The following is a 27,618-nucleotide window of genomic DNA, read 5'->3' on the forward strand; positions in this document are numbered from 1 at the left end:
CTGCCCCTCCTCTTGTGTTCACCTAAGCATAGGTAAGGTGCCACCTGAGGGCACATTTTGTCAGCAGGGGGCGGTGCTTGCTGGAAGGGACGCCTTTGCGTGGTCCTTTGTCCTTCGCAGCTGAGGAAGTGCCCAAGCGCCTCTTCACTCCCCTCTCAGGTGGTTTTAAAGTTCTAGAATTTACTGACGACATTGGACTTTTACATCATTTAACTTTTAGCCTCTTCAATAAGTTTGTCTCCTGGTGTGCAAATTCATACTTTAAGTTTGTTCTGAATATCTGTTTTTTAAGGTTAAAAGGGAGCTTCTTATTTAAAGTGTTCGAGAATTCTGTAGATGAGTCTTTCGCACGGTAGACATTGAGTAAACTGAAACTTAGTCTTTTTGGTTTTCTTTCTGAAGAGTCTAGCTTTGTATATAGTCCCGTTTCCTCTCCTGGCTTCCTTTACCCCTATTTTATTTTTTATTTTTTGAATTCACCAACACCCATATCAGTAGGTGGAATAGATAAAAGCAGGCAAGAAAAATAAAGGAAAGGTGACAGAATTTCAAATGAGTTTCTTTTCATAATTTGTACCACATCAGGTAAAACAAAAGAGATACGTTAAAGTCCAAGAACAATCATTTAAATAAAGTTTGGGGATTATTTAACCTTCCCTCATTTATAGTAAGTAGTTGAGAGTGAGGCGTAAGAGACACAAAGGTTTAGTGAAAGGAGCAACGTGGAAGTCAGAAGGAGGATTCAGAGGGAGACTTGAAAACGGAAAGGCAGTTTTGCTAGGTGAGAGCTAAGACAAGATCCAGAAAAGCGATAGTACCTCATACTGAATCGCTAGAAATCTGCAGAGAGCCTCCAGGGTAAGGAAGGAATCCACACGTACGTACGATTGCGTGTGGCCCTTGGTCGCAGAGCATCAGACTAGATGCCGCAGTCAGAGCTCAGGTGTCCGAGGACAGAACATGGAAGCGGCGCTGACCAGACAGAAGGACGTGAGTCTCGTGACGCGTCTTAGCCACATGTCCTCACCGTGTGCCTCTTCACATCATGCCTTTGCCGGTGAACTCTCATGTGTGTGCCAGCTTGCATCCGTTTGCTTGGGACACGAGGAAACGTTTTTCTTTTGCAGGGAGCTGGTTGGTGCCATTGGAATTTTAAAAGGTTGAACACACGTTGACCAGCTTTGCCAGCAGTAGGAAAAATGCCCTCACACCCCTCTGACGTAGGACATTCTGTTTGCATTGGTGCCTCCCAGGACTTTTTAAAGGCTGATGTGGGAACAGCAGTGGACAGGAATTGACAGAAAGATGCCAACAGATGGGTTTTTGTTTTTGTTTCTTCCTAATGGCAAAGGAGTTAAAACTTTTTACTACAGAGACACAGCTACACTGGGAAGGGTTTAGTTTGCAGTTGGCCCTCAGATGGAGGTGAAGCTTTTTAGATTCCTGGGAGTCTTTATGGGAACTGCTTTATGGGAACTTTAGTAAGGGTTTTTTTTCCAGTCTAAGAAAGTGATCTTTGTCATTTTTAAGGAGCTTTATAATCTTTTGACCCCCTGACAGTTACTGGAGATGGGGCAGAGGTCTTTGTAAGCCATATGTGTGAAACCAGCTCAGCTTTTTGTTTTTTCTTTTCTTTTCTTCTTTACTTTTTATTTGGAGGTAATTTGGAGAGTGTGTTCACTCTCTCTTCACACACACACACACACACACACACACACACACACACACCCTTTACTTTTTCCTGGACCTTTTAAGAGTAAATTAAGTATGTCATGACCCTTTACCCATAAATCCTTCAGTGTATATCTTTAGAAATAAGGATATTCCCTTGTATAATCATAGTATTTAGTTTTATGAATTTACATTGGTACTTATATCAGGGTTCTCCAGAGAAACAGAACCAATGGCATATTAAGTATACATACATAAAATACGAGATTTGTTATAGGAACTGGCATGAGGGGACTCTTGGCCTTGTGGAGACCTCTTCCCGCGAAGAATACTTGTCAGAATGTAGGGACTCCACACCCCCAGCTTTATCAGGGTCTTCCCGCATGTCCCCGTCCCAACTTACAGGGCCCTGGTCCTTCCCAGGTGGTGCCCATAGAGTAACAGTGCACCCCCTTGAGGCGGGGCATTCGGCTCGCTTTCTGATCTAGCCAGTCACAGAACCACAGTAGGCATTTGATAAGCAGCACTGTCAGCCCTGCAGCTCTAGATCAGCCTTTCCTCCAGGGCGCACTTGGAAGCTTTAGGTCATTTATGCTCTGCTTGAGCTGGGAATTGGACTCCCTGAGCTCATCATCTCTTTCATCACCTTGTCCAGCAGCATTGGAGCCAACCAACCAATCATTCTATTCCTTAGTTTTCCAGAATGTTAGTAAGTATCATATACAGAGTCACTTAGCTCTTGGGTTCACATAAATGGTTGATTACGAGTATCCAATGTAGATATTTTGTGTACCTGTAATCAGTTCTTATCTTGGGCCAAATATAAGTGCTATCTTTATACTGAAAACAGTCATTCCGGTCTTTCAATCTAATCAGATTAGAGAGCCAATTCTAGAAATCCCAGAACCAAGTCAGAAAACTTCTCCTTAATATTCTCCTCTAGAACCACTCTGTACAAAGCTCTGTGTCAGGATTCTTCAGAGAAACAGAAGAGGGTGCACGCATTCGTATATGTACATATACGTACATACACATAAATGTAGTACATGTATACATGAGCAGCTTTATTATAGGGGTTTAAGGGTTGGCTCATAGGACTACAGTGGCCAAGAATCCCACCGTCTGCTTTCTGCAGGCTGGAGAAACAGAAAAGCTGGTGGTTTAATTGAGTCTGATTTTTGAAAGCTCAAGACCCAGGACTGTGAAGGCAGGAGAGGATGGGTCCCAGCTCAAGCAAAAAACCAAAAAACAACAAACTTGCCCTTCCTCTGCCTTTTTATTGTATGTAGGCATTCAGCACATTCGGCAGATTGGGTGATGCCCACCTACATTGGTGAGGGTGATATTTCTCAGTCTGTTGATTCAAATGTTTATCCCTTCCGGAGACACCCTCACAGACGCACCCACATACAACATTTTACCTGCAATCTGGTCATCCCTTAACCCAGTTAACACATACAGTTAATCATCACAGTCCTTGTTGTCAGTTGACCTAAAATGTCCTAATAGCATTTTCCTGCCATCACAGGATCCAGTCTGAGAACAGGTATTGGATTTAGTTGTCTTGTCTCCTTTGCCTCCTTTAATCTGGAATGTTTCCATAGTCGTTGTTTGTCTTTTATGACGTTGACATTGGTGAAGAATGTAGTCCTCCCCACTTTTTTTTTTTCTTTCTAAGATAAAATATTCCTCACTTTGTATTTGTCTGTTTCCTCTTGATTAACTGGAGGTTTTGTGTTCTCAGCTGCAGTGATGCGGGGGTGGGGAGGGTGGGTGTCCTGTCCTTCTCAGGGTGTTCTGTCTGGAGGTATACCATGTCTGTCTGCCCTGCATTGAGGATCTTAATTCTTATTACCCCGCCCCTCTGCCCCAAGCAAGGTGTTGTCCATTTATCTACTGGACGATTACTGAGTTGTTTTTTTTTTTTTTCTTCCTTTGCAACTGGTAAACAGTTTGTGGGGAGATGCTTTAACACCATTCAAACATTCTTAACATCAAAATTATGCCTCCTAGAGTTAGTATCCAATGATGATTCTTGCCTGATGTAATCTTTGCCAGTATGATTTTCTGTCTCCTTCACTCCCTCCATATTTACCTGTAGGCCCTCAGCATCCTACTATGTACAGAGCCAACTTTTTGGCCCATTAGTTCATCCATGTGTCTGTCTGTTTCCCAGTTATCCATTCGTATCTTTAATGGTACTTCATTATTTTGGTGCTCAAATTGTCCCAGATTTGGCCAGTAGGAGCTGCTTCCAGCTGCAGTGATGGGGGTGGGGGGGGGGGTGGGTATTGTCACATCCTTTTTAAAAAAAACTTTTCTCCATTTTTTGACATAATAAATAAAATGCTCCAAGCTCATCTTGTACAGCTACCTGGCCCCAGCCCTAGAATCTGCCATTTCTTGAGACCAGGTTCATTTTAATGGAGGTGGTGTTAGAGGTTGAGACCTAGGTGCTGTCAGTGTTTTGTTTCTGGCCTCCCTTCATTCTTGAGTGTCACTCTGAGGTCCCTGAGCAATAGGGAAGTTTCCTTTATCTATTTATCTGTCTATCTATCTATCTATGAGAGAAGAAGGTGGGGGGGCATGCATGTGCACAAGGGAGGGGCAGAGGGAGAGGGAGAGAGCGAATCTTAAGCAGCCTCCACGTTCAGCACTGAGCCTAGATCACCACCACCCTGGGATCATCATCTAAGCCGAAATCAAGAGTCGAACGCTCAACCAGCTAAGCCATCCAGGTTGCCCCCCCCAGGTAAATTTCTTGGTGTCCCTGAGTGTTTCACCAAACGTCTCTAACTATTACAATAAGCCGCCCATAAATTTCCTTTCATTTATTTTGATTCTGAATTTAGTCCAAGAACCACAGTCATAAATACATTTCTATCTTAGGACTTCTTTTCTCGAGAGTGGCCATCAATTTCTATTACTTCAACCATACATAGAGATATTTTTTAAACTTCTCTGTCAGTCTCCCCCCCCACCCCCCACCCCCCAAAGGTAATATATTTTAGAAAGTATAGAAAGATGCCAGGAAGAGGAAAAAAAGTTACCTATAATTTTGCCACCTAGAGGAAGAAAACTGTTCACTCTGGTATATAAATGAACTTGGTTAGAACTACATCCATTTAGAAAATTTAATACTGAAGGTTTTTCTCCTTTCTAAATATACTTTCTTAGCACTCACATCTTTTATACCTAATAATTTATATTCCAAATGTCTTGAGGCTTGATAGTTTTATATCGTGTGTGAGCTTATTGACATTTGGAATTACAGTGTTTTCCAGATTTCTTCCAAAATTAATAGTTTCAGTCTTTTTTCCCTGCAGTTCTTTGATGAGCCATTGTATCCCAGCTCTTCTCAGTGGACCTGATGAAGCTGTCTAAGCACGAACTCTGTGGAATGTGTCTCTAGATGTTTTTTGTTATATTCCCCCAAGATTTGCATTTTGGAAATCCCCTCTTTCTTCCTGTGTTTCTGCTGGAATTAAAAAAAAAAAATCCATTCCTAAGAGTGTGTTTTCTGTTGTTGGCGTTGAGTAGCTCCTTGCTGTCACCCAGGGCTTCTTGTTGGATTTAGGACTCTTAGCCCTTCCCCCACCTTCTGAAGGCGGACCTGTCGTTGGAGCCTTTGGGATGCGCATAAAGGCCTCGTCCCTTGAACTTTAATGTTCTTGTCCACTGATGTTTAAAACGTTCAGTGCAAATGGATTACGTGTTTCTTTTTATTCTCCTCTTTCCTCAGCTTTCACGTGCCATGTGCTTCGTTCTCCTGCCTTTTGAAAAAGATAACAGGCAAATTTAGGGAAAGTATACTAACTTTTATCATGGAATGCTTTTTTTACGGCTGCATTATAAATTCTGGAAAATAAAGCGTCTAATGGAGACACTTAATGAGAAAGTATAGGGGTTCATCACGTGTACTTCCCTCTCCTTTTTTTTTTAGTGAATAGACGGTTTAAACTAAATTAAGTAAAGGACATAAATTCTGTTGTTTCAGTTTTAATATTTCATGACTGATTTTATAGATGAAATTATATTTTACAATAAATAGGAAGAAGAATTTATACAGCCTGTTCTATTTGATGTGAAACAGCAAATCCCATTTCTCTGTAGTTGTAAAGAAAATTCATTATAATGTCTTTAGTTGTAAGAGATGGTTTCATTGTGATTAGTTACATTGATAATAAAACAACCTTTTCAAATGGCATAAGATACCGATGGTCCTATGTGTCTGCTTTTAATGGCATTGAACTTTTTCATTCTCTGTTCATGGAGTCTTCATTCCCTTCTTTTATCCTGTTTTCCTGTTCCAATAAGAATTTTATTCCTTTAAAATAAATTTTAAAAAATTAGATGGAAATTCTAACAAGCATTGATTTTTAAAAATGCTTTCTGAAAGATATATTAAATTTTAACTTTTTGTGTAAAATATTTCCGACTACAAAAAGATGCATTTGTCAGAGGTGGTTGATATAAGATCGTCATAAAATTAACTTTATTACTAGATCAATTTAACGTATTTGGAAAATCGTACTTGAAGTGTAGGAAGATTAAAAAAAATAGCCAGGTAAGAAGGCTGAGTTACTTTAATAGTTTATTTTTGTCCCATGATTTGTTGTTTTATATCACTTAAAAGTGATAAAAATTCATTAAATGTATAAATGTATTAAAATACGTTTTCATAAATAGTGTTGGAGGGGCGCCTGGGTGGCGCAGTCGGTTAAGCGTCCGACTTCAGCCAGGTCACGATCTCGCGGTCCGTGAGTTCGAGCCCCGCGTCAGGCTCTGGGCTGATGGCTCGGAGCCTGGAGCCTGTTTCCGATTCTGTGTCTCCCTCTCTCTCTGCCCCTCCCCCGTTCATGCTCTGTCTCTCTCTGTCCCAAAAATAAATAAAAAAAAACGTTGAAAAAAAAATTAAAAAAAAAAAAATAGTGTTGGAAAGGTGGGAATCTTTGGTAATGAAAGGGATGATGGTCTTTTTTTTCTGTTGTGCTCACTGTGTTTGATCCCTATCAATATGGGTTTTTAGTGATTGTTTTAGCTCTAACTTAAGCAGTAAGTGAATACTCTAATTTGTAACTCAGGCAAAATTGAATTGGGTATTTGAAATAGAACATGGGTATCCCCTGCAAAGTTCTGTTCTGACTTGAGTGAGGTTTTTTTTTTTTTCCATCTGATACTTTTACTTCACTCCTGCCATTTGGTCTGGGGATCACATGGCTCCAGTCTGCCTGGCTTCAGTGTGTCCTTACACTCTGGCAGGGGAAGGTTCTTTCTGGGATCACGCTAAACGTGGTATGTGAGATGCTTTGGAGAGGGAACTTAATCAGGTACGAGCCCTGTGGCCAGAGGCCCCCAGGTCTCCCGAGCTTGGATGTGTCCTGCCAGGGAAGGAGGTAGTCACGTGGCCTGTGGCTCTCCGGGTGTTCACCGCGGGGGCTGCCTCATCAGGCTCGGGGACTCTTGGGAGTGTTGGCTGCTAGCGTTTTCGAGCCCAGCTGGGAAGCGACGCATGGCTACTGCTGGGTCTGGGGCGGTTGCTTGCTTGCTAAAGATGGATGATGTCTTCATCCAAAATGAGCAGGATTTTCAGGAACCGTTAAGACATTTCTTTTACTCCATGCAAATCTAAATTTAAAACTCTACCTCATCTCTTTCTTAGCACTTAATAACTCTTGGTTCTCTTATATCCGTGTTGCATCGTGAGCCGTATCAGATCCGCTTTTGGTAGCAGAAGAGGCATGCATGTGTTTGTCAGCGGAGTAAACTTCTGAAATCTTCTCAAACAGTATACTTCCGCGAACGTGTACTGATTTCCTCCTGTGTTCCTTGATCTTACTGTGCTAGCACAGAAGATTCTTGTTAAAGGTTGGAGCACATAGGAAAGGAAACATATAGAGAATATACAGGAAGGAGGCTGAAATGGAGCCCTGGCTATTGACGAGGTGGGCAGGAGAGGGCAGGGCATTCTGTTAGTTCTCTATTGCTATATAACAAATTCTGTCAGAACTCAGAGGCTTTAAAGCAGCGAGCATCTGTTACTCATGGTTTCTGTGGGTCTGGAAGGTTCTGGCCCTGGGTTTCTCTAGCAGTCAGGCTTTTGTAGGGGCTGCGGTCCTCTGCAGTGTGGCCTGGGGCCCGAGGAGCCGCTCCCCAGCCGGCAGGAGGGAGCCCCCCGTTCCTGTCTGGCACTGGGCACCGGGGTGCCGGAGAGGGGCGCGCAGAAAGCTTCTGCCTTCTGTGATCTGGTCTCCGCGGTCGGACACTCTCTCTTCCACTATTTTCTGGCCGATGTGAGCAGGTCAGCGAGGCCAGCCCACGCTGAGGGGAGAGAATTAGGTTTCATCCTTTGAAGGGAGCGTCAGGGTGTGTGGACTCTTTGTAAACCACTGCAGGCGTCTTCGGGGGTGGGGAAATGGGCACGCTTACAGACTGACTTCTTAGGAACGCGCCGCAGCCTGTTCTCTGGCCGGTGAGGACACGGGCTTTCCTGGACCGAGGTGTTCATGCACTGGTCCAGTTGTGAATAAACCACAACTTGTGTCCACATCCATCCCTCGTGGTGAGGTGCCTCAGGTGTTCTCTTCATGAATGGTTTTTAGGCTGTTAAATTATACTCGTTGTCAAGGAAGAGTTCATTCAACTTATAAGCATTTTCATAGAAAAGTGACTTTTTTCTTTGTAGGATCAGGTACTTTGTCTTGCGGTCTCTGTTACAGATTGCAGCTCCACATAGGGCTTGGTGATACCTGGTTCAGTTAGGTAATATGTAATGGTAAGACTGCTCTTTTCAGTACAAAGTCCGGTCGGAAGTAGTAGCTGGAAGAGGTCGGAGTAGTCCACTGGCTTCCATTTATTCCTGTCACACTCAGCTCCTAATAGGCTTGTAGGAAGTCTCACCTGCCTTACCCTGTCCTTTTGGGAGGAGGCAGTCCCTACAGTAGGATCTTAATGACTTCTGGAGCTCATCCTTCTTTGAACTCCCCAAAGGGAAAGGTCAGAAGACCGTTGGGAGTTTTTGTTCGTGCACGTGTGTGCGCACCTGCCGTGCTGCACACACGTGTCCTCGCTGCGACTTTCCTGTTGGCCTGGTGCCAACACCTGCTGGCTCCACACTGTTCGTACCACTAATGGGGCGAGTGCAGGACGGGTGAAGGGTGAGATGCCGTGGGGTGGGGGCAGGGAGAGCTGGCTTCTAGTGTCCTGGCGGTGAGAGCGTGTCTGTGAGCTCGTGTGTAAGAGTGTGAGCATGCACGAGCCTGGCTCAAGCTCGCTTCACGCGTCCTCATTAGAAAAGAAAAGGGACGAAGAGAGAAGTGCAGAAGAGATCGGACTGAGTGAAGAGTGTAGCCCAAGGCGGGCAGAGGAAGCAGGAAAGATGGTCCAATAACTTCGGTTTCTCCAGTAGTTCCTGAAGTGCTTTCTTTAAAATGTGAAAGAAACTTCTGTGAGCACTGGCCACCAGGTGTCATCAGAAGGCTGCTGTTGATTTGTTTTATTTTGTTCTTAAAAGTATATGAATTAAAAAAAAAAAAAAAAAAAAAGACTGTTTTCTCTCTTGTAACTTTTAAAAGACTTTTCAACCGTAGCAGGGAGTCTTTCAGTTAGAGCAGGAACGTTCTTTCATGACGGATTCTCGGTGAGTGAAATTGAAGATGATAAAGTTACCTGCAGCTTGCCTTCCTTCCCTCCTTCCTAACATCCATCCTTCTTTCCTTCCTTCCTTCCTTCCTTCCTTCCTTCCTTCCTTCCTGTCAAGGAACCAGTTGAGAATCTGGATGAATAGATACTGTAAATGGAATTGCCTGTTTGAAAACCTTTGTGGGACAGTGAGGATATGTGTTGAATGGTAATTGATGGATTTGTATAGGATACATATATATATATATTTTAATGTTTATTTATTTTTGAGAGACAGAGTGTGAGCGGGGGAGGGGCAGGGAGAGAGAGAAAGACACAGAATCTCAAGAGGCTCCAGGCTCTGAGCTGTCAGCACAGAGCCCGACGCGGGGCTCGAACTCACGAGCCATGAGATCATGACCTGAGCCGAAGTCGGACGCTTAACCGAGTGAGCCACCCAGGCGCCCCAAGGATACATATGCTTTAAGAAGATTTGGTTAAATAATATATCCCATTCCTTTAGTGTAAACACCTACCAGGACTTCTGAATCTTGAACCCTTACTCTGGGAGGATAACTGAGACTCATTTTCTTTCTGCAGACAAGTACCAGATCTTTCAGAAGAAACCAGGGTTAGGCCTTACTTGTCCTGAGGGTTGGCAGTGAGTCCCCTAGCCACTCTGTTCCTTTGCTTTGTTTCTGAGAGAATTAAAGATGCTTTCTGGTTGGCTTTCAGTGAATGTTTGTGGAGTGAATGAGTGAAATTTGCCTCCAGAAAAATGAGCTCTTCAACTGTTCCAGTTGGGTGAGGTTTGAATTCTCTCCCCCGTCTCCATTGGCGATTTGGTACTTGTTCTAATAATCTTTCTGATGAAGGCTTTTCTTTTTCATTTATATTAGCATAAACTTTCTCATTTCTGTTTAATCCCCTCTAGATCACTTGAAGATATTTATTAAATGATCTTGCCCTGAGTCATCCTGGTTATGGGCTGTTGGAATGCGCTCTGCCTATATAGTTTCTCTACCTGTGATGCGTCCTGCGTTCTGTAAAAGTGATCATCCGGAAGGAGTGTTGTGTTCCAGTGACGTCCCATCGACACTGCTGAATACGTGCCAACTCTCAGTTCAGAGCCTTGTGTGACGTGCTCTTGGTGGGTCCTCTGCTTTTGTTTCCTGCCGCTGTGTAGGCAAGAGCCAGCGGCGTGGCTGTCCGGGCCGCTGACGGTCGTGCGTGCTTGCGTCTCGGGTGTGGAGCGGCTTTGCCGAATCTCGCCCTTCCACTTGAGTGTTTCACCCTTCCTGCCTGCTCTGTCAGAAAAAGAAAACAGCAGTTTTTGTTTCCTCAAGGTTTAGCTCAAGTGATATTTCTGCTCTTCTGGCCAAATGTTCTGCTTGGCACAGGATTCCCTTGCTCATTTATACAGCTCTCGGTCTTAGTTCCTGTCGCCCGTGTTCATACGTGGTCTCGTGTTAGAGTTCCTGGGCGTGTGTGTCACGTGGCTCCTAACAGAACACGAGCCTGGCGAGGGCAGAGATCGCGTTTGGGGCTCGGTAGTTCCTGTCCTGTGGTAGGCACTCAGTATGTATTTGTTGAGTGTTTGATGTTCTTTCTCGGTGCAGTGAGATGTTGCATTATTTAATTGGGGAATAGCAAGTATAAAAATATTCTCTCCTTTTGTTTTAGAGTTTTTGGAGCCCTTATATAGAAGATAATAAAGGGTCTCAATACTGTGCTTCTGCATATCAATGCAGGTGTCACTCTTGTGTCTTCAAAAATGTGTTAGTCAGGTGCCATCATTAGAACATTCCTTCTGATTAGATGTACGTGTGTGAGTCCTCCCCAAGTTCGTGTTTCTTGAATGCATATGCTTCTGGAGAAGAAACTCCTCCAGTGTCCATAGTGAAGGCGGTAGTGGTGCGCCAGAGTGGTGTTGGAAGAGGAGGAGATGGTTGGACTCAACATTGAAAGGAAGGGAATTCATACCACTTTAGACAAACCGTTAAAACCCGTTAAACATAAAGTATGCAACGGACGTTTTCAAACACATGCATATACAGACATATACAAAAGTTGATGGAGTGGTGTATTGAATTTCCACGTCACTGTCATCTATCCTTCATTATTATCCGCACATGGCCTCCCCGTGCCCCCCTGCTGGACTATTTTAAAGTATCTCTCACACTTTTTTCATTTTATCTCTAGATACTTAGAAAGGAGACATTTCTTATATCACAATGAGGTATTTGTTTATTCTAGTACCTCATATGTGCTTGAAATTGTTCTAGGCTCTTGGGATATAAGGGTGGAAAAAATAAACCATGCCCTTACTTTCTATCATGGGGAGACAGAAAATAACCAGAACAGGAAAAAAATTCATGTCATCAAAATTTAAAACTTTTGCTTCTCAAAAAACATTAATAAAATGAAAGGGGAGAAAATATTTGTGAAACATATATCTGACAGATGGTTTATCTTCAGAACACATAAGTAACCCCTCAGCTCAGTAGAAAATAGACAACCTACGTAAGAAACGGGCAGAAGGCTAATGAACATTTCACAAAGCACGTAGCAAGGTATTCAGCACCATGACTAGTCGTCAGGGAAATGCAGATTAAAACCATACACACCTACTAGAATGACTTAGATTTAAAAGACTGACAGCATCAAATATCGGTGAGAATGTGTGGATCAGTCAAAACTCTTGGCATTGGTGGCTGTCCAAAACAGTGCAGCCACTCTGAAGGTCCGTCAGATGGTTTCTCACAAAGTTAGCGTGCACGTTGGTCCCCGTGGTCCAGCCTTGCTATGCCTAGGTATTTCCATAAGAGGAATGAAAATGTATGTTCATGAAAAGACTTGTACGAGAATATTCAGAGCAGCTTTATCACCATAGCCGCAGAAGGGGGAAACAGCTCAGGTGTCCCATCAACAGAATCATGGTGTATCCATGCAACAGGATACTGCTCAGCGCGGAAGTGGATGCCTCGGTAATACATGCAGCAAAAACACTGTTGAGCAAAAGGCCGACTCTCCTTCCCGCAAAGGCCTGTTGTCTGGTTCCATTTATATGAACATCCAGGACAGGCCAGACTGATGCATTATGGAAGAATACTGGACAGTGGTTGCCTCAGGGAGGGGGAGTTACCAAGGAGTGAGTGGGAGGGGCAAGGGACAATTTTCTGGAAAGATGGCATGTTGTCTGTCTCGATCGGAGCACCCTTGAGGGACCCCTTGAAGGTCTCTGGGCTTCTCTTTCTGGTGCCTCTGCTCTCTCTGACTCTGCCCTGCAGACTTTAGCTGCCTGTCCACTCTGTGGGAAGACTCCTGGGCCCTGTCTGGGATCCCTGCCTGTGCTGTGGCCTGAGTCCTTTCTCCAGGCAGTAAGCTGGGATTCGGACCCCCCTTGTTTGTATCTCGTGTCTCAGGGATCACTGTCCCTTGGTTTCTGATGTCCAAAGTCTTATGCTGTTGTTTCAGAGATTTTGTCTGTTTTTTCTTTTTCGGTTGTTTCACGCATGAGAGTAAATCCGGTCCCTGTGATTCTTCTTGACTAGAAATAGATGTTCTAGAAGAGGGATGTTCAAGGTTTCCATTGAAAACAAACAAACAAACAAACAAACAAATATCTTTCCCTTTACAATTAAGGCAGAGAATTTGTGTTATTCTCTGCTATAATTCCAGTATCTACAACCAACAATACTTGGCATGTAGTGGGCACTAAGTGAAGTTTTTGGAACAGATGCATGATTCATTTCCCCCCTCTGTTTATTCTTTAATTGTGAATGTTGAATGGCAAAGCCAATGCTTTATTTACAGGTCCCTTGTCCCTTTCCTAAAATGTCCCTTGGAACCACTGGTTTCTTGATTCTTTATAAACAATGAGTTCTGTAATGAAACTGGTTTGGGAAATGCATATGTGCTGAGAAATCCTGTGGTAAAGAAACTTTGGTTCAAACTAGAGTTTCCTAAACGTATTTGACTAGGGATATGTTTTTCTTGCCTAAACATCTATTAACCTCTTAATTTATATGTTCTGGATCACATACTGGAGACATGGTAAATACTTTATAAGTGTAATAAAACTATATGTTACTGTGCTGTAATACAATAACAAATACAAGATGTTTTTGTATCGTAGATTATATGTGACAAATTGTGTATTTTTAAGCATCTTTGTTGAGATATTCACACACCATACATGTTATGCATTTACACTGTAATTTAATGGATTTAAGTATATTCACAGACATGTGCGACCATCACCACAGTACATTTTAGAACGTGTTCATCTCCTCAAAAAGAAACCCCGGGTCCTTCAGCAGTCACCCGCTGTGTCCCTCCCCCAGGCCTAAGGAACCACTCATGTGCTTTCTGTACCTGACATGTGCCTATTCTGGACATTTCCTTTCAAAGGAATCCTATGGTATGTGGTCTTTTGTAACTGGCTTCTTACAGTTAGCATTTCCAAGGTTCATGCGAACTGTCGGCATGTCAGTTCTTCATTCCTTCTGGTGGCTGAATATTCCATTGTGTGGATGTGGATGTGCCTCGTTTTGTTTTTCCCGTTAATCTGTTGATAAACACTTGGGTTGTTTCTACCTCCTGGCTATTACGAATAATACTGCCATAGACCTTTGTATGCATGTTTTTGCGATGACCTATGGCTTATTTCTCTTGGGCATGCACCTGGGAGCAGGATTGATGAGCTGTATCGGAACTCCGGAACTCCGTAACTCGTGTTTCGTCTTGTGAGGGTCTGCCAGACTGTTTCCAGAGTGACATCCCATTTTACACCCCGCTAACATTGCGGGGGTGTCCTCTCTTTGCGTCCTCACCAACACTTGTTATTATCTGATACTGGGCTTCTAGCTATCCTGATGAGTGTCCAATGGGACTGATTATGATTTTGATTTGCATTTCTCTAATGGCTGTTGATGGAGAATCTGTTTTCCTGTGCTTCTTGGCCATTTGTGTATCTTCTATGGAGAAATGTATATTCTCCTTTGCTCATTAGAGTTTTTTTTCTGTTATTGAGTTGTTTAAGAGTTTTCTCTGTATTCTGGATTAAGTCCTGTGTCAGACCGTTGATTTGGAGTATGTTTTATCTATTTAATGGGTTGTCTTTTCCCTTTCTTGAGGGTGGCTTTTAAAGCATATGGTCATTTGAAGTTTTTAATTTTGATAAAGCCCAATTTAGCTACTTTTTCTTCTGTTGTTCATGCTTTTGATGTGTGTGTGTGTGTGTGTGTGTGTGTGTATTTATTCATTCCCCACTTTTAGCAGAGTCAAAGCAACAGCCTTCATTTGGTTTGTCATTGTTATGAAAAAAGTAGTTAAAATAGTTAAAAATAGTTATCATTAGCTTTGAGGCCATAATATGTGATGGTTTTTTAGTCACATCAAATCAAATAGCATTTGGCTGAAAATTCCAATCCTGGTGTAAAGTAAATGGAAAATGATATGTTTTAATTGAATTAAATAGCATAATGAAAAATAAAATCAATATTATTGATTTTAAAGCATTTTATTCAGTGAAATTCTTTTCTCCCCCCAAAGTTTGCTTCATTAATCCTGCTCCCCTGCCGACATTCCGTTTGCCATTAACCTTCAGACGGTACAGCAGGCCTGTTAGGTGAGGAAACTGGTGACGGACAGTGGGGACAGGAGTGGCTTTTCATTGGCAGCGGGTTTGAGCAGGAACAGTGACGGCGAGAAGAATGTGCACGTTGTTAATTAGCATATGTTTAGAGTCAAGGTTAGGCTCTTTGCTGTAGGGGGGAAGGAGGAAGCAGTTGTTCTTAAATTCTGTTCCTTTTACCCTGGGGCTTGGGCTTCTGTTGGGAGGCTACCGAGGGGAAGGCCCGACTTCCTGGCTTGCCTCTCAGCAGTTTGGTCTAATATGTTTCACGGATGGGGGTGGGGGGGGGCGGGTTCACAGGAGAGAAATTTGACAAGAGGGCTTCTCTGTTTACAAACAAGTAAACCGAAACATACCGGTCAAGAGAATTGAAGCACGGGAGTGTGTTTGCAGGCTGGGTGAGAACACTTTCAGTCGGAGATGCCGCGGCATCGCTTCCTGCGTCAACCGTGTCCCTGAGTCTGACTTCACACTCTTCGTAAGGATCACACGTGGGATCAAGTTCGTCTCAACGGAAAGGAAATCTTGATGCTGTGGTACCTTTTCCGTTCAGTGTGTCCCTTCATGTTGCTGGTGGCCTGACTAACGTGTGCGTGTTCTTTCCGCTCCGAGGTGTAATGCCGCGTTTGCTCTCTTCGCAGGTTACGAGTGCCCAGGGAGCCGCCCTGACGCAGGACCTTCTTAATGATGGATACCGAGAAGAAGCCAGAGAACGATGAGGATGAAAATGCAAACAAAGAAGCAGGAGACTCGAGAGATGTCTCATCTCATGATGTAGATTGTGGGCCCGTATTTGATGCGGTAGCAAATTCCTCTGAAAACTGCACAAGCAAGAGAGGTTTTTCAGAATCTTCAAACCTCGGCAGCGTCACCGTGGGGCAAGATGGAAATAAACATGCTTCCAAACGAATGAAGTTATCGGCCGAGGCAGAGCACCTAAAGCGTGAAGAGCGGGCCGCTCGCGGGCTGGAAGCTTCTGAGAGCATGGTCCCCGAAGGGCACGTCCCGTTGGGTGAGGCACTGAAGGAGACCCTCCTGAATGAACGCCCCGATGGAGGCACGAGTCTCCCCAGTGCCTTCTCCCCGCCTCCCAGTTTCAGCACCACTGATGCTGTTTCTCCGAAAACAGACACCGAAGAAAAGTCTACTCGGGAAATGGTTTCCCTTGACCCGGGAAGAGAATCTCCTTTGCCCCTGAAAGAGATGAGTGTCAGTTGTACTGTTGGAAACGTAGATACGGTCTTCAAGTGTGACGTATGTGGTCATCTGTTTTCCTCCTGCACTGACTTGGAAAAGCATGCCGAGTGTCACCTGCAGCCACCTGGGGAACACGCCTGCTGCCACTGCAGCCACAAAGCAGAGAGCAGCGCGGCGTTGCACGCGCACGTCCGGCAGACCCACAGGCCGCAGCGGGTCTTTTCTTGCGATCTCTGCGGCTTTCAGTGCGTGGAAGAAAACCTGTTGAATGCACATTATCTTGGCAAAACACACCTCCGGCGTCAGAATCTTGCTGCTCGTGGAGGATTTGTACAGATCTTAACAAAGCAACCCTTTCCCAAGAAACCTTGTTCCATGGGAACAAAAAGTGTTCGCCTGAAAGCGAGAGCTTCTAAGCCAGTAGCAAAGGCTAGTGATTCACAAGGATTACGAGACGTTGGAAGCAAATTTAAAGATTTCAGAGGGGACCTTTCTCAGCAAAGCGGAAGTAGCAGTGAGCTGCTTGTCGAAATGACGCCGTCCAGGGATCCTTCGTCAGAAACAGTAGAGATTGTTGAAGAAAATGTAACTTCTCTTGGCATAGCTCGAAATCCTGAAAACCAAAGTAAAACTAAAAAGTTAGCTCTGGTCAGCTCAGAGGGTCTCTTAGATAAGGTGGAATCTTCCAGAAGCAGCCTACAGGCAGCGCACGGTATCAGCGCAGGCTCGAGACCAAGACCTGAGCGAAACGTCCTCACGTTGGGCGGTAGCTTCCGTCGACGAAGCGGCACTTTTACTTTAAAGGGCCAGGCCAAGAAAAGGTTTAATCTTCTAGGAATCAGTAAACGAGCAACTACTGATGCGCAGAGGATGTTTATGAAACACTTGAGAACCCAGGTGAGAACAGGTGACGCAGAGTCTGCGTCCAGACACGCAGAAGCGAGTGGCGGTGTCCACGGTCTGTGTGTGACTTCCCCAGAAACACGGGACCCGAAGCAGGACAGAAGCAGCTCCCATCTCGCGTGCTCCCTGGACTCTCCCGCCCAGCAGACGTGTCCTTGTACGGACTGTGCTCAAGTAGCTACAGAAAGGACGGAGCTGGAGACCCGTGGGGAGGGGTGCCCCACCGGAGACGTGAAGCTTTGCCGCCAGGAGCGTGACTTTTCCAGCCCGTCGAGGAGGGACTCGGACAAGCATTTGTACGACAACCAGCACCAGCACACCGCCAGTGTCCTCAGTTGTAGGCACTGTTCGTTTAGTTCCGAGAACGAACCAGGTCTTACAGACCACATGAAGGAAAAGCACAACATGTGTTTTGTGTGTACTCCTTGTAGTCTGTTCTTCTTGTCTGAGAAGGACCTGGAGGAGCACAGAACAACTGAGAAGCACGTTCGTTTACTGGTTCAGCCAGAGGCTTCTCAACCGCGTAACAGTGATTTGGTGTTACAGTCTTTACCCTTAAGTACTTTACAATCAGAAAATACAAGAGATGCTCTGAGTGAGTCCGGTAAAGCAGCTCAGGAAGAGCCCGTTAAGTCCAGGGTGAGCCATGGGCATGAAGTCAGGCATTCCAGTAAGCCTCAGTTTCAGTGTAAGAAGTGTTTTTATAAAACAAGGTCTTCCACTGTCCTCACGAGACACATAAAGCTCCGGCATGGTCAGGACTACCACTTTCTGTGTAAAGCATGTAATCTTTATTCGTTGAGCAAAGAAGGCATGGAGAAGCACATTAAGAGAAGCAAGCATCTTGAAAACGCCAAGAAGAATAACATCGGCTTGAGTTTTGAAGAATGTATTGAAAGGGTATGTATAGGTGCAAACGATAAAAAGGAGGAGTTTCATGTTTCTGGAAATGGCAGGATAGAAGGCCACGTGGAAGGTGCACAGTTACAGGAGCATGTCTGCCTCGAAAAGAGCGTGCTGACTACCAAGGAACTGTCACAGTCCGGCGGAATGACCGAAGAAGGGGAGGTCACTTTGACCGCCACCCCAAAGAGAGGGAGACCGAAAGGTAACATCTCACGGACATGTTCTCATTGTGGTCTCTTGGCCTCTAGTATCACAAACTTGACTGTTCACATTCGACGAAAGCACAGTCACCAGTACAGTTACTTGTGCAAAGTGTGTAAGTATTACACCGTAACCAAGGGAGACATGGAGCGTCACTGTGCCACTAAGAAGCATAAAGGACGAGTAGAAGTAGAAGCCAGCGGCAAACAAAGTTCAGACATCATTGTCGGCCCTGAGGGGGGTAACCTTGAAGCCTGTAGAAAGAGTGCCACGTCAGCGGTTTCAGGGGAGCACGCTAACAAGTCCGCTGAGTCAGATGCCTCTGTTTCAGAAAAGCCAGGAGCAGAGCGTGGAAATCCAACTGAAGTCGAAGTGGCAGGTGTGTGTCATTCTGCAGATGGGGAAGCTGACAGCCGTCTTCCTGATAAAAAGGAACAGATGTGTCTGGAACCGGAGGGCCCTGTCCAGCAGGGGGACGCTACGGGTGTAAGCGATAATAAGTGTGTACACTGTGAGTTTAGTGCCCACTCTTCTGCTTCTCTAGAGCTGCACGTAAAACGGAAGCATACAAAGGAATTTGCTTTTTATTGCATGGCGTGCGATTACTACGCCGTGACCCGTCGAGAGATGACGAGGCACGCAGCCACAGAGAAACACAAGGTGAAAAGGCAGTCTTACCTGAACTCTTCGGACATGGAAGCAGGTTCTGCAGACGTGCCCAGGAGTATCATCATATCCAACGAGCAGCATCAGCAAAATTCTGAGGAATATCAAGTGATTTCAGACCAACCGTCTGAAGAAATTCTGAAATCTAGAAGTACCGCTGATTGTTCTGTTTTGGATGAGACTACTCATCTAGGTGGGGCTAAAGTACTCCGTGCTCCCGACTCAGTAGAAATTGAGACTGGAGACGAATCTAATCTCAGTGAAGAGCATTCCTTCTGTGAAACTTTCCAACAGCCCCTTGCCAAGGAAAAAGCTCTGAAACCCGAGGACGTGTCCCTTACTGTTTCCTCTGATTGTGCCTCCCCGAGCAGATTTCAGAGTGAAAATGCAGGAAGCTCAGCTTTGGATTATGAGCCAGTAGAGAGAAGCCACAGTGTGCTGAATGACATTGGTGGTCCAGGCATGCGTGGCGAGAGTGATGTGGGACGTGTGGGCGAGAATGCAGGTGAAACCCTGAGCAAACGTGGATGTCCTGGAGGTTTAGGGGGAGGGCATCTGGCTGAAAGCACCGTCCCTGTTGTGATGACAAGGACGGGACAGGAGTCAGACCTGGAGAGCCGTGGTCAGAACGACGTTGGAAGTGTGCAGAGTTCAGAGGACTTGAAAGATGGTACCCAAGAAGACCCCGTTCTAGAGAACAAGGAGATTCTGATGAATTCGCAGCATGAAACTAAAATTATCTTGGAAGAGGATGGTCTGGCTTCTGATAGCACAGTTGAAAGTAACGATGTGTATGAAACTATAATCAGCATTGATGACAAAGGACAGGCCGTGTACAGTTTTGGCCGGTTTGATTCTTCCATAATAAGAATAAAGAGCCCTGAAGATGGTGAGTTGTTGGACCAGTCTGAAGAGGGTCTCATAACCACAGGCGTGAGGATCGGTGAGTTGCCCTTAAAGGACTGTGCCCAAGGTGTGAAAAAGAAGAAATGCGAAGGTAGTTCCTTTGGTGAATCCACACGAATTCGTTGTGATGATTGTGGCTTCTTAGCAGATGGTTTGAGCGGACTGAATGTGCACATAGCCATGAAGCACCCTACGAAAGAGAAGCACTTTCACTGTTTACTGTGTGGAAAGTCCTTCTATACCGAGAGCAACCTCCACCAGCACTTGGCTAGTGCTGGTCATCTGAGGAACGAGCAGGCCAGTGTGGAGGAGCTTCCGGAGGGAGGGGCCACCTTCAAATGTGTCAAGTGCACGGAGCCCTTTGACTCAGAGCAGAATTTATTTCTCCATATTAAAGGGCAGCACGAAGAGCTGCTTCGGGAGGTGAATAAGTACATAGTGGAAGACACTGAGCAGATCAACCGCGAGAGAGAGGAAAACCAGGGGAACGTCTGCAAGTATTGCGGGAAGATGTGTCGAAGTAGCAACTCGATGGCATTCCTGGCACACATTCGCACTCACACAGGTACGTACGTGCGAGCAAACCTGTGTTTACCTAGAGAGTGCGAACGCATGATCCAGTTGGCACATCTGGTCCCATCTGAACGTGGAGTCCTTGGGGCGTTTGCCTGTCGACCTTCCACCTGGCTCCCGTCACCCCGCTGCGCGGCTCTCTGGGCACCTGCCATACGTCATCGTTGACGCCTACCATTTCCAAAGTTAATTAAGCCTTAGTGATTCCAAGGCAGGCGATTTGACAGAGTTCTTTTCATTCCATCAAGAAGCCTTGCCCCTCTGATGCCTTTGTTAAATTCCCTTCTCTGAACAGCTTTTCAGTTGTTTCTGAGTCCTCGTTTGGTTTTTCCAAGGTACTTACCAAGTGGCACTGTGTGTTTCAGAGGACACATTAAATGGCTTTTGAGGAATGAAACAATACAAATTTTCTTGGAATTTTAGGGATTTAAAGTTACTCATTGCCAGATGGTTTATTTCGAAAAGTGTAACTCCCAGGCAACAAGATTCTCCTTCCAAGGGTCACAGTTAGTGAACACTTTCCAAAGTTGCTATGTCGTGGGGATTTGGTTTTCACGCAGGCAGCACCTGATTCAGTCCCTGCTCTGTCAAATGTAGTGTTCCATTTTAATGTTTAATTTTGGGTGGAAATTTTTTTTTAAACTTTGTGTGTGTGTGTGTGTGTGTGTGTGTGTGTGTGGAAAAATGCATAAGCCACTGTTCTAAATTTATGTAAAAATTCACTGCACTGTTTCTATAAACCTGCCATACATTCTTTATTTTAAATAGACAGCTTTTCTAAATCATTGTGCTCTGCTTAGACAAGTTCTGTCTTCATGGTTGAATTTATGAGTGGATTTGAATAATAAATTCACATTTCAATGAACATATTTTCATTAAAACTGTAAGGTTTATTTTACTGTACTTTTAAATAATGGCTTATTATTAAAGCTATACTTTAAATTCTTGCAGTTTTTGAAACTTAGTGCATGGTTACAAGGAGGAAGACAAAAGAGTGTGAAACGTTGCTAGTTTAGGGAGATTAAAGACAGATAAAAGTTTTTCATTGAAGAAAGTACCGGGGCAACCTGCGTCAGATTAATCTAGGTAAATACAAACATTGTGCGCCTGGTGCTGACTCTTCCTAGAGGGGAGCTGTTGTCGGGGAGTAAATTCAAATACTATTTGTTGGCATTATTAATACCTCTGTCAGCACTGTGCTTGCAGCTGGCTTTGTGAAATGATAGGGCTTTTAGAAACCGGGCTTGTTCACGTGTGTAGAAGGTGTGTACTTCCTCAACATGCCCTCTTAAGGCAGATAAAACGGAATAAAACTCAGAAAAAGATGCTAATGGACCTCTTTTTAGAATTCTTTATGCAACTGTCTGGTCAAGACATGTTGCTTATAATTGATGTGTCCATTACTTGAATTCTCTTGTAATTATAGTCAATAAGTCTTGTAAATGTGTTAAAGCTCACTAAAAGCATACAAATTCAAGAACAGAGTAAGGCTAATAATTTAAAATAATCAATGTAGGCATTTCAGCACTTAATTTCCCTTGTGTGTTGATAGCTGATCATTCTTAATCCATTAAGATTTATTTAGTCGTTTACAATGCAAAATAGGTTTGCACTGGTCACTTGTGCCATTTGAAAACGTCCACTAGGTTAAGTGCGGAATGTAGTCCATTAGTCTTCCTTGACTATATGTATTAATTGCATTTAAAATCAAGTTAATGTGGATGTGAAAGTGAGGTAACCATCAATATGTGACAAAGTAACCCTACTTATATAAGTTACATCATTGATTCTAACATTTAGTAAAAGTTAGCGTACTTTTTAACATCTTGTGTTGGGCTCATCAGCAAGTACATTTTTATCGTGTTCCCAGGCACCACGGAGGAGCCCTCTTCCTGCGGACACAATGCCAGTCCCACGCTTACAGCTCTGCAAGCCACTTTTCGGGGGATGTTGCTCTCCCAGCTTTAATCCAAGGTCTTTTTCTTGGGGCATCTGAAAATGAATTGCTTTTCTGATACTTTGCTTATGTCCGCGAAGTAGTAATGCAGGGGCTGTTATTAATGGTTAACTGGAAAAAGACTTACTCTTCCAATCCCTGTTTTCATATTTTGTGATTTACTCTCTACTTCATGTAGCCTTTCCTTCCCATCCTTAGCACGATGAAAGCAGCACTCTAAGAAATAAATGAGTTTTGGTTATCCAGAATTGTAGGAAGAAAGCACCCCAGAGTTTTCCTGTGCCTTTGCTCGTGTGAAGTCATCGGCGTGACCAGGAAGGGCAGTGTTGCCTTTCCCAGTACATCAGGAGCCCAGAAACAGTGGTGCATTTTCTCTGCTGCATTATTCCGTTGGCTAGAGCTTTACTTTCTCATAACGTGGCAGGTGTCATTCAGTTAGAAGACTGTCCGAAGCCCTTCATTTGGTGCTCTGAGTGCACTGGTCGCTTGTGCTGTTGGGAAATGTTCACGTGCAGGGAGACAGAGGGTTGTGTGGGCTCGCTGAAAAATTCTCAGGCTAGGGCTGGTCACTGGTGTTGCACTTAGTACCTGTCTGGCGGTTTAGAAGCTGAATCAGCTCGAGAAGAGGTGGTGAGGTGAGGTGGTCTGTTGATTCTGAGCATAGCCCGAGCAGGGGCTCTGCACTGGTCAGTGCCGGTCTCTGCGCTGGTCAGTGCGGGCCCCTTCCGGACCTGGCCCCCCGGGTTATTGACCGAATGAGGGAATGAAGGGTGGAAGGGAGTGTTCAGTGTGTAGGGAGGGTTGTAGAATGGAGGCCGTCGTGGCGAAGCATTGGATGATGGGTTCTATACATCGTACTTCATTCTTTAGTTTTAGTATCAAGTTTTAGTATCGCTTTTTACATGCTGTCGTCACATCCGCGTATGCCTGGCAGTTAGCAGTGACTGATGCCGAGGAGTGCCCGTGTAGGTCTGGGTGGAGAGTTTCAGTTTTAAAAGCCTTTGGGATTCTTTTGGTAAAATTGTAAGGGGCCAGAAAGCTAGAGTCCCTTTTGTTTTTCCCTTTCAAAACCTCAGAGGGGCGCCTGGGTGGCTCAGGCGGTTGAGCATCCGACTTCCGCTCAGGTCGTGATCTCCCGGTTCGTGGGTTCGAGCCCTGCGTCGGGCTCTGTGCTGACGGCTCAGAGCCTGGAGCCTGTTTCAGATTCTGGGTCTCCCTCTCTCTCTGCCCCTCCCCTGCTCACATTATGTCTGTCTGTCTGTCTCTCTCTCTCAAGAATAAATACACATCCACTCTTATGTGGATCCTGAGAAACTTACTAGAAGGTCATGGGGGAGGGGAGGGAAAACAAAAAAGAAAGGTTAGAGAGGGAGGGAGCCAAAACATAAGAGAGTCTTAAAAACTGAGAACAAACTGAGGGTTGATGGGGGGTGGGGGGGAGGGAGGGGGGGTGCGTGATGGGTATGGAGGAGGCCACCTGTTGGGATGAGCACTGGGTGTTGTATGGAAACCAATTTGACAATAAATTTCATGTTTAAAAAAAAATACACATTAAAAAAAATTAAACAGGCAAACCCTCAGAGGCCAAATTAAAAGGAAAAAAACCCAGTGGGGATAATGCTGTTCCCAGGGATGGAACTATTTAAAGTAATATTGACGGTTTATAATAATCACAATACACTTGTGAAGAAGACAAAGGGAGAAATACATAATTTTACGAATTTTGCCTTATTAACAGTATGCCTGGCTTCATCTTGGGATGTGCATACCAAGCCTAAAACTGGAAACATTATTGGAAAAAAGAGGACTTTTTTTTCCTTATGCAGAAAAGTATGATCTCCAGTTCCCTGGAATTTTTATGGCATAGAAAGGAGATGTTAACACAGCCTGCTGTGAATAGAAGATGTGAAAGATAGTCAGGACCTCAGTGATTTCTGCATGAAAGCAGTCAGCAGAGTAGCTCATTTATGTGCTGTCAGCACCCTAGCAGTGAGCGCCGAGACCTGGGGGAACTAGAGGTTTTCACTGAGGAGCCTCGTAAGGAAACTTGGAGGGTCTGTGCCCAGCCCCTGTGGCGGGCACGCTGACTCAGGAGGGACTCATCACAGGGTCAGTGCAGGGGGCACGCCAGGAAACTTGAATCCACAGGATACCGTAAATTAGCCTTTCACCCAAATTGTAATGCAGATATTGAGAGAGCTTTATTTTCTTCGGTTGGAGTCCTGATGCTATTGTTAATTAATAATTTCCCGAGTACCTTATTATCTTGAATGCATTTCAGTTTAAAGTACAGGTAAATTGGTTCTTCTCACTCCCGTCTTTTATGTGTCCCTTTATAGAATTCTGCTTCAGATGAAATGTTTCCAGGTAGTGTTAGGCTTGGTTTTATCAGAATCATTTAAATAAACTGTAGTTTCTAATGTGATTGATAGGGTGTGATCACTGTGAGCTGTGGTCTCAACCTGCTGTTGACATTTAAACAGATAAAGCTGACTAGATACAACCATTCAGGTGCTAAATATATTTTACATCTACTTCTAACAGCACGAGTGGAAGTATTAAGAGATCTGGCTTCATTGTCATTGAGCTGTGAAGTATTCAACCTTGTCTGCCCGCGCTTAGTACTGTTGACTTTTTTATTTCTGTTGGAAGATTAAAATTAAATGCTTCACTTTTTTTGTCAGCTTTTGGGAGTTAAATTGAAATTTAAGACTCTAAAATTTTTTACTGAGCGCTTCAATTTCAACAAAGTATTCTTGGAGGATTATATTTTTCAAGGGCACTGCACAAAGGTTCATTGATCAGATGTGATTTATTGCAATTTTTTTATTTGAGCTCTTTTTGTATATTTATTGAAGTTCCCATACTTCATATTCTGTCTAACTATATTGGAAGAGATACTTCGCCAAATAGGTACTAAACATGCTACGAAAGATCTGGAAGCATATTGTTCTGATTCTAGGCTGTGATTTTTATGATTTTGATTTATTTGTTTGAGGACTTAGCGGTTAGAAAATTGAAAAAAATGGTATCTACCTGTTACACTGAAAGGAGTGTTGCTCTCACGTGGGTACCGATTATCTGTTAGTTAACTATGTTCCAGTTACAGTCTGTCTGATACCAACACCGGGTTTGTTGACTCTGAAATTAGTTTGCTTTCTCATTTTTGAGTATAGGTTAACCTTATTTCTTTATGCAATTAAAGAAAATTGTTGGTACTATGCTTTTTAATGATGAAATACTTGTTCTTGAGATCAATAGTAAATAAAATGTCAGTACTTCCTGGTTTGCAGAATCATCACAGATTTTTGACTATAAAATGATCATAAAAGCAGACAACTTATCCATTGTGTATTCTTACATTGTGTGCTACCAAAATAGTAATATAGTGAATCACTTGGGATAAATGTCAGAAAAAAAATCTGAAATGCCATTCTTAATGTGAATAAATTGAAAGCTGCAGAAGTAGGAGGGAGATGGCCACTGAGAAATGCATTTGATGATAAATATACTTAAAAAAAATATCAGCTACTGTGTATGCATTTGTGTTTTATAATGATCCATTTTAAATGTTGAGCGACTCCAAAAGATATTTTTGTGAATTGGTAGAAAAATATTTGAAATTACTTAGCCCATCTGATACACTTAGCACTGCTCAGCGGCATCACGTTGGACTTTAAATCTTAAGAGTGTTATTATTGAAAGTTAGGAACACTCACTGAAACATTAAAGTCTTCTTGGTGGAATAATTATGGAATGCGGGTCTATTCCAGTTAGAAAGGAGAGCAAGTACTCCATTTTGGGGCCAGAAATTTCTAATCGGATGAAAAGTGTGATTTAAGATCTAGGCCTCTCGTTAAACTATCAGTACTGTGTTATTCAAATTCAAATCATATTTTATGTTAAATTTACTTAGGATCAAAACCATTCAAGTGCAAGATATGCCACTTCGCAACGGCTCAGCTTGGCGATGCCAGAAACCATGTCAAAAGGCACCTTGGGATGAGGGAATACAAGTGTCATGTCTGTGGGTGAGTAACCTGAAACCATCTCTGCCCTGGTGAGCCAGGAAGCATGTGCGGGATAGCCATTGTTTCAGAATTCAGAACTGATATGAGTAAGAGTGGCTAAAATTATGCATGCGTACCCTCCTTTCCATTGTTATGGTAAATTCCTTAAATACAGTTATGACATTCTTCTCCCACTTCTAATCCTCTACTGCAGATGAGCAATTTTATGGGCTACAAGGTCAATTTGAACCTGTAATCTGTAAATTGACTAAATTATAGGATGTTCATTCACATTGCCAGAGAGAACTGTAAATTCCATTTAAAGACATAAAAAAAATACATAATACAGCTTTAGGAACGTATATGTATTTTTTTTTTCTCTTTTGCCATACTGCTTTAATTTTTAATCACCTTAATGGCTAGATATCCCGGACATATCCCATAAAGAGAAAGGCAGAAAAAGATTTAATTTCAGACAACTGGTCACTGATTGTTGCAGAGATGAAGCTTAAATAAACAGTGTATAATGTATGTTTTTGTGTAACTTTATTCCAAAACTTGTTTGCCCTTTTTAGTTAATGACTCTTCCTCTAAAGAACCGTTGCCGGTGTTAAGCTGTCCCTCAGATGTGTTGCGTTTAATAGGAAGCACTGAGATGCCTTAATGCACAACTGATTAATTTAGCAGAAATGTTTAAAAGGTTTTAAAATGCCATGACATCTATGGTATATCATAGGACATTCAGAGCTGGATTTTAATACCCTCTCTCTGATTAAAAATATATTTTAATGCTATTATGCTAGAGAAATTAACTAATATGTGTATCCTGTGAAAACACTTTCTGTGAAACCTGAGAAACCTGCCGTTCTCATGGCCGATTCCCTAAATACTACAGGCTCAATTAAATTATGCACTGTGCACATGTTATATTAGGTTTCCCTTTTTAGTGGAAGATTTAGTGGGCAAATATCTTTTAAGTCAAAAACAGCCTCTGTCTTTTGTTGGGCAGTCATGTCATGCCAGGATGCCGTTGCATTTTTTGACCCTTAAGATAGTTTTACAAATAACTTTGCAAGCAGTTTTATTAACCACGGTCTGTGATTTATTCATTGGCAGAATTGATGGCTCAGTAACTTGCAGCTAAAGTAAATGAAGATGAACCTTTGCCCTCAAGCCCCCTGAAGATCAGTGGGGAATGAGTTTTGTTGCCACTGGCTTTAGCTGCAAGGGTTGAGTGCCAAATGGTTCATTTTAATTGCTCTAGGTCTTGGAATTTTAAAAGATACCTCATTTATTGTTTTTACCGTATGAGTTGTAGGAAAGAGGAAGGCCCTGACTCCAATGAGAATTTGCTATTAGATGGCACTAAG

General features: G+C 43.5%; 1 protein-coding gene across 6 annotated transcripts in view; it reads left to right on the top strand.

Annotated features, from left to right (window-relative positions):
- Nucleotides 1-27,618, top strand: part of ZNF407 (zinc finger protein 407) — a 454,530-nt gene that overhangs the window by 11,979 nt on the left and 414,933 nt on the right. For 4 of the 6 annotated variants that reach the window (XM_042911180.1, XM_042911184.1, XM_042911183.1 and 1 more), the window contains exons 2-3: nt 15,571-20,273; nt 26,155-26,269. In XM_042911180.1, coding sequence (XP_042767114.1) covers nt 15,614-20,273; nt 26,155-26,269 — 4,775 coding nt within the window. In that variant the 5' untranslated portion in view covers nt 15,571-15,613. Of the gene's footprint in view, nt 1-10,268; nt 10,442-15,351; nt 15,466-15,570; nt 20,274-26,154; nt 26,270-27,618 lie in introns of those variants that run through there. The other 2 variants (XM_042911181.1, XM_042911182.1) reach the window with 2 other exon arrangements.

This window comes from Panthera leo, chromosome D3 (genome assembly GCF_018350215.1).
Source record: "Panthera leo isolate Ple1 chromosome D3, P.leo_Ple1_pat1.1, whole genome shotgun sequence".
NCBI classification, from domain to species: domain Eukaryota; kingdom Metazoa; phylum Chordata; class Mammalia; order Carnivora; family Felidae; genus Panthera; species Panthera leo.